General features: G+C 49.4%; 1 protein-coding gene across 1 annotated transcript in view; it reads right to left on the bottom strand.

Annotated features, from left to right (window-relative positions):
- Positions 1-3,749: 3,749 nt before the first annotated feature.
- The window catches only part of Plxna2 (plexin A2), a 215,825-nt gene continuing 209,923 nt past the window's right edge, over positions 3,750-9,651 (bottom strand). Inside the window, exons 33-34 of the mRNA XM_048356959.1 lie at positions 9,369-9,519; positions 3,750-7,566 (exon numbers count right to left, since the gene is read on the bottom strand). Coding sequence (XP_048212916.1) covers positions 7,471-7,566; positions 9,369-9,519 — 247 coding nt within the window. The 3' untranslated portion in view covers positions 3,750-7,470. The remainder of the gene's footprint in view (positions 7,567-9,368; positions 9,520-9,651) is intronic.

The raw sequence follows: 9,651 nt of genomic DNA, 5'->3' as shown, positions 1-9,651 counted from the left end.
AAGGGCCCTTGGCCAGCTGGGCCCGGCTTCCCTAAATTCTCGCGAGGCTTTTCAAGCAAGCTTTTCCCTCATGCTCCATACCTCAGCTTGCAAAGAGTCCTGTTGCTGTAATTGGGGAAAAAAAATCAGTCTCCACATGTAGTAAAAATATATACAGCTTCTTCTAAGAAGAGGAGTTAAGTCTTTCATGAAATAAGGGTTTGGTGTTAATGTTAAGTTGTGAACACTTGAACACGTTCCTGTCTCCTCCTTTTAGATGCTTGTCCAGGGTCAAGTTCACAGCAAGTGAGGGGCAGGTGTCAGTGTGTTGAACAAATATGAATATGAATGAATGCTGACACGCATTTCCTTCACATCTGCTTGCTGCAGGAGGAAGGCTTCATGTCAGGGGAGGGCCTGGCAGTGTTAAATTGTTCTAGAAGGAAGGCAAGGCAGCATGGTGCGGTGGGAAAGGTGGAGTATCTGAACTCTGAAATCAGACCTCCACTTGGAGGCCTTAAACAAAATGTTAATTTCTCTGAAACACAGACTGAAAAGAAGAAAGCAACACTTGGGTCATTTGAGAGTAAAGGAGAGGCCATCCAGAAAAGGTGCACCGTTGCTCAGTGCCTGGAATTTGGTGGGGGACTCCCCAGTTCCGTTCATTTGAAATGTTCTTACCGGGTGATGGAAGCCGGATAGGCTCCGTGCTGTGTCCTATGAATACAACAGTGAACATGGAACACCACAGACAGACAAGGCACCTGTGGATTCCCCACGTCCCTTCTCCTTCTTCCTCTAGGACGGGAGCTCCTGTGGCAGTGTTTAATAATAGGGGTACCCCCACCCAAGTCACTGTGGAGAGAAGGAAGACTCTTGGGGGAAGCTCAGGATCAGAAAGCCCTTTCTTTCTCAATTTCTTCTTTCTAGTATTTCTTGCAAACAGCCAGGTGCTGGGGTGGGCATCAACAGAGACCAGTCTCATCTGATTGGTTGTCTCATGCCCCGTGTTCAGGGTTAAAGGTCAGGAGCTTGCCAGGGCCACATTGCTGCTTTTGCTGATTGCACCTGTGTTACTGTGGAAGAACTCGGAGCCTCTGCGCTGTAGGTTCACAGCTCAGAGAGAAGCAGAGGATAACTGAACGGTGGTAGAACAGGAGCCCCCCCCCTTTGTATACGATACAAAGCTACCACGCAAGCCTCTCTCCTGCTCCCTCTCTTTGAGATTCTGTATTTTTCTCACTCTCAGGCCCAGTGTTGGCCTCTCTCCTCCTCTCTGTCTGCAAACAGCGCCTTTTGTGTGTTGTACATGCGCGGCATATGGCAGACCCACAAACCTGCTCAAATCTCAGAGGCTTGCTAAGTCATGACTGAAAAGACTTTTTAATTATTTTTTGAAATGGTAAAAAAAAAATTAGACAGTTCTAGTATATACGGTATTTATTGGCAGGCCCTTTTTCTATACTTCTGCGTTGCAAGCCCAGACCCTATTTGTGTGTGTGTGCTGGCCATCCATCTCTGCCTTGGGTCTTCATGTTAAGCAGGGTCTGTATCTCCCCATCAGTCAGAGCTCCTAACGAAGGCGCTGCACCTCCTTCTTCATGAGACTCTCCTGGTGGGGCCAGGGACCCAGCCAAGGCCCCAGCCAACCTTCCCAATCTGGGATCAGCAGGTCTAGAGTCCTTTGGGCTGGGTGGACAGATTGTTGTTGAGTAGCTCGCGTGTGCTTTGTGTTACCAGTGAGAGAGCAGACATGCCCTGCTCCCCCACCGAGGCAGCTTTGGATGAAAAGTAGAGAAACAAGTGCAAAAGAAGAGGACATGGCATCCTCCGATTAGAGGGAGCCCCGGGATGGGGGTGTTTAATGATCCCTTCTCTTCTAAGCCTGTGGAACTTCTCCTGCCTCTGGCCTCCATTTTCAGCTCAAGGCCAGGGCCTGGCCTCCTCTAGGCTGGATCTAAAAGCACACGCTATTTGGTATCTTTCCCTTGATTTACTTTTAATCCTCCAACTAAATATAAAGAAACAAGAAAACCCTTCCTGAAGCCTGGCTGACTCACCCCCTTCCTTAACGATTTCCCTGCGCTGGAAGGTTGATGAGGACAAAGATGGAGCCTTTCTCACGCCTTCTGCCATTCCCCGGCGCTTACCACAGGGCCAGACTATGCTTGACAAATGCTTCGCACAAATGAATGGGTGCACTTTCTAAAAGCATCAGCAGCGCAGGGGTTTTCATTCTTCTGAAACTTCGTTCTGGGAATGGACTTTGGCCTGTGACATCTAAAGCAAGGACTCCACCCAGGGGAGAGCTGTATTCTGTGGTCCTGGGACTAGGGGGCAGTGTTCACCCACGAGTACAGTCAGAGCAGAGGTGTGTGTGTGTGTGTGTATGTGTGTGTGTGTGTGTGTGTGTGTGTGTGAGATGACTGGACATGAATAAGCTCTGGCTCCAGAGAGAATTCTTAAAACTTTCTCAAAACAACTTGGCTCGTCTTTCTGTGAGTATTGAGCTTTGTAAATGGTCTCTGAAGTTATTCTGCATTGATACTACCAAACAACCAGGTTATTTGAAGAGTTAAAGTGCTTCTGTCTTTTTTTTTTAATCCAGTAAATTTTATTTATATATAACAACAGTACAAATTGTGTCCTTGGCTTGCAAAATAGGAGTGTTTCATATTTACAATAGGTACATGATAATATATTAGAATAACAAAAAAACCCCGCTTTATTGGAACATTTTAAATACTTAATTTTCTTATTTCACAACACCTGTAAAAACAACAAAACCAGACAACCAGCTTGTATTTTCTTAAAAATAGATATAATACAGATTCCAGTGTGTTGAGGGGAGGGGTTTGCGTAGGAGGAGCTGGGGGAGAGGCAGGTGGGCTCAGGTCCCTCATCTCGTGGGATTAAGAGCTTGTTCCTTCCCCTCATAACGCAGGAACATCTTTCCTATTGGGTGGGGCCACGCTTCATTGGGCTTTGATACCAACATGGAGGCCAATACAGTCAAAGTGAACTTTGAACTTCTGAATATTCCCCCTTCCCCCGCCCCCCTCCCCACCCCCCCACCCCAGACTGGGACCAGAGGAAGCTGCACTGCAGCCGAGACGAGGCAGCTTCATGTGGGAGAATGAGATCGCAGTGTCTACAGAAGGTGGAGCAATGTCCACTTTGCCTAGTGGGCTGAGACTCTGTCTGAGAAGCACTGGTTTTGATTGTCTCATAGGACATGTCCGAGACCAATGACCAACGTACCAAGGGTGACACCTCACCCTTCATTCTTGGGCGTCGTGAGGGCCCGATGCTACAACTTCACTCTGGGGGGAACCAGGAGCGTGGATGGAGACAGGGAAAAGACATGTGGAGTTAGGCTTCCCCAAGCACATTCCTGAGACAAGACATCTGATGGCTCTGACCTCCATCTCCCATGGCCCCTGGCCCCATGGGACTTCCCCCACACCCTCTGTCCATGAGGTCCCTTGGCATTGTCTCACCCTCACAGCCTGAACTCCACCTGAATTCTTCCCAATCCATGTCCAGGTCCCAGGAGTCTCAGCGTGGCCCAGTGTGACTGGGCGGGACCCCCCCCCCGCCCCCCCGCCCCGCCGCCCCGCCGCCCTCCTCCTCCAGGAGCGGCTAGCTCAGTGTGTTGGAAAGCAGGTGGAGGAGGGCAGACGCAGCAACTGGCGCGCATCTGGAGACCCAGCAGGCAGAGGCTTTCCAATATCCTTGTTGGTTCTGTCTTGGCCATTTTTAAATGGTTTAGTCTTTGCACACCAGTCTTGCCTCTGCTTCATGCTCAGCAGTACCAGGGGTCTTGATGACGATGTCTTGTCTTCATTTGGTAGAATTGAGGGAAGGTCGCGGGGGAGGTGCCACCAGAAAAGCCTAGAGTGACGGAAACAAGAGCAGCTCTCAATGCTGGGGGTACTGTCCCCAGTGTAAGGTAAGGCAGCTGGGTGGGTCAGCTTTTTCCTTCTTCATCCCTCTTCTGATACAACCGGTGTCTTCTGTCAGTGGTGGGGAGGGGGGGTGGGGGACACTGTGCCTGCTGCCCTGTGGTCAGCAACCCGAAAAATATTCATTTGCTAGACGAAGGACCCGTCTTAGTCTTCTTCATCCCCAAACAATGCCTGGCAGGTGGCTGCTTAAGAAGATTCCCCCAAATGGATGGACGCAAGGAACAGTTAGCTTTTCCTGAGGCTCATGGGCCACCCATGTCTTCAGTGACTGAACTCCATGAGAAGAGGGGGATCAGAAACGGTTCTGAGAGACGCACCGTGGAAAGAGGTAGGATGTCCAGCATGGAAGCACCTGACCCACCCAGATGGAGGGAGGTGGCGACAGGGCCCAGCACGTGGACTGCAGGGGAGGGGTGGCAGGGTCCAGCTGGAGGGACTCGCTTCCCATCTTGTTCACTGGCATCCTCGAGTCCTGTTCCTTTCCCACAGATTGTTTCTTGAGCAGCTCAACAAAACAAAGCAAAACTGGAAAGACTTTAGAGAGAGGCTTCCGGCCCTCCATCCCCCACTCTCCCAGATGGATGGCTTCTTGTAGAGAGGGCTGTGGCTTTAATACTTCTACACACAAGGCCCAAATAGTCTCAAGTTGCATAACAGCAAGAGCAGAAGCCAAGCAGAGGCCTCTCACCTCTAAGTCTATGAGGCGAGGACTCCACTGAGCTTTGGAGGCCCGAGCGAAGGTTGGTTGGAAGGAGGACAGAGTGATAGGAAGTTAGAATGGGGTACGCCTCTGAAGCCATTCATGCGCTGGCCTGTGTCGCACTGACTTCGCCCTCTTCTTCGTTTAAGGCTATCCCTCTCACCACCTCTTCTGTCAGCCCAAGTCCCCAATTCTCTTATGGAATCCTGAGCAATGTGGCCAGAGCACTTACTGCTGGCTCTAGCTCTTTCTACTCTCCAGTGGTCTGTGCCTTCCCATCGTTCTTCATAAATACCTTCAAGGAATAACCCCGAATGGGGGGGTGGGGGAGAACGAATGGTCCTCAGAGGAGCTGCTGTGAGACGCAAGGTGGATATACAAGGGCTGGGAAAGATGCTGTAGAAAGAGGTGTCTGGGTTTCCTTCTGCTTCTTCGATGGCGATTCTCGGTGAAACGTCAGCCCTGGATGCTGGAGAGCGGCGGTGTGCTCAGGAAATCTCCCTTCAAACAGAGCTCACAAGTGACAGGTCCCTGGGCTGGAATTTTTCATGGGTAGCATAAAGTTTCCTGCGTACATTCTTTTCCCTTCTCCTTTTATTTCCATAAATGATGGGCTTGGAGCTCATAAGCTTTGGGTGCTGTGAAGAGCAAACGCTTTGGCTTAGTGTGGAAGGCCGGTCATTAGTATTTCTTTCAGGCCATTAATAGGACCCCAAGAAACTTGAACAGAAGTAGATTATCAGATGAAAGTGGCCTTGGCATGGCTGCTTGTGAATTAGAATGAAAACAGCAAGTTTCCTGAGTATTTTGCTGAATGCTTTTCTCTTCCCATTGTCAGCTGCATTCAGGCGAGAAACTGGAGCTGAAGAGCTCAGGCGTCTGCTGTGTGGTGAGCAGGCAATCCAAAGCCACACGCCAGGGACGGAGGCCAGCCTTCCTGGCTCCCTCCCCCTGCCCCTTCCTGGGAATCACATGTGGTCATTAGAGCCATAGAAAACTGGAAATGCCTGGAGGGCATTGAGAAGCTGTTGAATGCAAGGGAAATGACCCTGGTCCAGTCTCTCTTGAGATAGCTGATCCAGTTTCCAACATGCTAGTCTAAGCCCCCCCTGGAAAAAAGCAGAAGGTGAAGAGGGGAAGATTGCTTCTCTCCTGACCCTCTAGCTCCATCTCTTTCTTTCCTCCTCCTACCCCAACTCCAATGGTGTTGACAAGGAAGTTGAATTGGCTGATTGGATCCATTGGTTGCAGTTCTGGCTCTCTGACGGACACTGGTCACCACAGTCCTGCTGCCTGTAGATCTGCCCGTAGATCGGTCTGGGAGACTCCTGCCGGATTCTTTGAGGCCTTTGCATCCAAGTATGGAGCTTTGGTCTCTAGAAACTCCAATCAGGAGAGCTGGCAATCCATGGCTTAGGTGCCCACAGGAGAAAGAGGGAAGGAAAGCATCCCAGTGAGAAACCATCCACTTGTCCTTCACCCTCACTGGTCCATGAGAGGCAGAAGGTGACAGTGACGTGGGGATGCCACCGCCATTTCTTCTGAGGCAAGGACGGTAGGCCCGTGTGGGCAGGAGCTCGCAGTCTGAATGAAGGGAAGAAGGGCTGTCTCCCAGCTCCAGGCACGAGGGGAAGAAAGTGTAATAATAAATAACTGCAGCTTCTTCAAATCCACACTCCTTTTAAGTATTGCTTGCTGTAAACAGTGTTCGATTTTTCTTTGTTTCTTTTTTTATTTTGCCAGAAACCACCAGATGACTGGAGTAGAATCCAAACCCAGCTCTCCGTGTCCCTAAGTCAACTCCCAAAGAGAACTTCTGGAAGCCTGGTCCACACAACCACAGGACGCCTGGCTGACATGGAGCAGAGCTTACTGGGGTTCTCAGGGGGCGGGGAGGGGGGTGTGTGCTCCCCCTTTCCCTGACTCCCCGACTTCTTCTATTAACTCCGGGGAAACCAAGAGGAAGGTGCCAAAGACCAGCTTTTTTTTTTTTTTTTTTAACTTGTTGAGGTTTGGAATGAAATAAAACACAGTGGCAAGAAAAAAGCAGAGTCCTCCCTCAAGAGATGGGCGTGTACCGGTGTGGTTCGTAAAGCCGTTGTCTCCACGCCGTTTTTGGAATTTGTGCGGAGGTCTTGTAGGTCCCACACTTGTCTGGCTGCTGGGGTGGATGGCTCTGAGTTTTACTGGCCTCTCTGTTCGCGAAGAATTGGGTGAGAACTTGTGCTCATTCATTCTCCTCCTCCTTTTGTGTTTCCAAGTTGTAGGAAAGGAGATCATTTTTCCCCCCCTGCCATGTTCTTTCACCATCTCTTTTTCCGGCTTTTTCTGACATTGGAGAGAAGAGTTACATGAGGAAGGAAAGATGGAGGACAGAAAGAAGGGGGACAGAAATCAGAATTCAAACAAAAGTTGGACGGGATGAAAGGGGTGTGGCTTTTTGTTTTATTTCTGTGTTTTTTTTTTCCCTTTTTCTTAAAAAAAATTAAATAAAGTTCTTATTATTTTCCCCAATATACATCGAATGAGTTTTCATGCAAAGCAGCAGTCACAGAGGCCCGAGCCTCTCGGCTTGAAGAGCCACCATCTCCTCGCCCGCCCGGCGTCCCCGGTCCTCTCTGCCGATGGATGACGCCCTGGGTCCTTCCTGGCAGGAACTGGCGATGAGGGAAGTTGGCTTGGCGTCGCCTCTTCCCAGGGTGGGGGCGTCTCAGGGCACTGCAAGCACTGGGGCCTGGACCCCCTTTCACGTGTCCTTCCTTGTGAGACTCCAGTGTGACAGCATGGACAGGTCCCTCTTCCCAGGAACGCGAGGTCCTCCTCTCAGCTCTCGATGGACATGGCGTTGATGAGCTGCTCTACCTTGTACGCGAGCCGCTGCCTCCGAGCCTGCTCATCCTGCTCTAGCGCCCCAATCAGCTGAGGGACAGAACAAAGAGGGGGGGAGGGATGATTTAAGATGCAGAATAAAAAAAGATAACCACCTGGGAGAGTCCTCCACACGCCACCTTTCTGCCTTTTGGGATGCAACTTTAGATGCCTGGAGGGAACTGATTAATTGAGGTTACACGTGATCATGCTTAATGGCGGGGGTACTTTCTGAGAACTGGCTCCTCAGGTGACTGTGTCATTGTGCAAATAGTCTAGACCATTCTCAGACCAACATGGGATACAAGCAAGTGCGAACAACCAAATGTGTGACTGGTTGGTGTAAACATCATAAACTGTCTTATGGCAAACTTTTTTTTTTTTCGTAAATAGGCGAAGTATACTCTAAAATAACAGGAAGAATGTAGTATAGTTGGGCACTGGGTGGCTTACACCTGTAATCTTTGCTACTCAGGAAGCTGAGATCTGAGGATCCTGGTTCAAAGCCAGCCTAGGTAGCAACAAGTCAGAAGTGGAGGTTTGGCTATGTAGTAGAGTTCTAGCTTTGAACAAAACAAAACAAAGAAAAACCAAACAACTAGGCAAAAGTGGGAGGCCCCCTGAGTTTCAGCCTCAATATCGGCAAAAAGTATGCTACAAGATGGGTGCTGGTGGCTCAGGCCTGTAACCCTAGCTACTCAGGAGGCTGAGATTAGAGGATCCTGGTTCAAAGCCAGCCCAGGCAGGAAAATCCATGAGACTCTCATCTCCAATTAACCACCAGGAAACCAGAAGTGGTGCTGTGGCTCAAAGTGGTAGAGCACTAGCCTTGAGCAAAAGAACTCAGGGACAGCACCTGGGTCATGCATTCAGGCCCCATGACCACCACCACCACAATAACAAAAGTATGTCATTGTAAACATGTACACCATTATCACAGTTTTTTTTTTAACCAATGATTGTATACTGTGCGCTGAATTGTATGTGCTATTCTTTTATATAACAGGCAGCACGGTAGGTTTGTCTATATCAGCATCACCATAAATGTGAGACATATTGTGATATGACACCAGGGTAGCTATGAGGTCACACAGGAATGTGTCAGCTCCATTATAATTGCATAGGACCACCTTCACATATGTGGTATGTTGTTGACTACCAGCCAAAGCATCATCATGTAGTATAGGACCATACATGCACACATCTTCTTGCACATCTTCACACATATCTGTTGACACATACATGCACATATCTACATGTACATACACATATATGTATAGTGTATCCATATATGGCTATATGTGTGTGTACATTATCTATCTCTAAAGTGTTTCAAAGAGTATTTGGAATCTAGGAAGTGCTATGTAAGTGTCAGGTGTGACTACGACGGTGTCTTTCAGATCCAATGCCCGCTTCCGAGCTCTAACACAACCTCTGTTTGTGTTAAGGTCCACCTGTTTCACCGGAATGTGACTGACAGGATTTGTCCAAGTGCCAAAAAAATAGTCGGGTTCCTTGTTTGAGAAAGGACGCAATGGATCCTATCCCGCCTTGAATCGAAAACAATGAAATGATTGAAAGGGTCAGAGTGTTTAATGAGAGAAAGCCATAACGATGTGCATCAAAGTGGTCAGCTTGGAGCTCATGGGCTTTTGACTCCGTGCATGTGTTACCTCTGCTGATGTTCTTTTCGGTGTTTGGTGGCGTTGGGTTTTGAACTCAGGATTCTCACTCTTGCTGGGCAAGTGCGCACCTACCGCGCCCTGTGGTTATTACTTAAGGATTGAATCAAGCTTCTGGTTTAGTGGCCTGTCTCCTCCAGGTTGGTTTCTGTCCCTGCGAGAGAGCCTTACCTCCTCGCTATACTTGCTGACGTATGAGTAAATCTCATTGAGGGCACTCAGCATGTTGAACTCCACGGCATGCAGGCGGGACTGCTCGGCGAGGTAGGCGTTCATGTCCTGGTCACTGATGGCTGGGAGCTTGGCGATGTCTGCATAGTATCTGCCATAGACAGGACAAGGCCCTTCATAGGGGCTCAGCAAACATTGGCCTGCATCTACTCTGGCCCCAGGTCCCTCGGCAGCACCAGGTGTCCCTGTTGCTCTTGTCTTCCCATTTCTCTCCAGCTGTGGC

The sequence above is a fragment of the Perognathus longimembris genome, chromosome 11 (genome assembly GCF_023159225.1).
Source record: "Perognathus longimembris pacificus isolate PPM17 chromosome 11, ASM2315922v1, whole genome shotgun sequence".
NCBI lineage: Eukaryota > Metazoa > Chordata > Mammalia > Rodentia > Heteromyidae > Perognathus > Perognathus longimembris.
The sequence above is the reverse complement of the archived record's forward strand: the minus strand, read 5'-3'. Positions and strand labels throughout refer to the sequence as shown.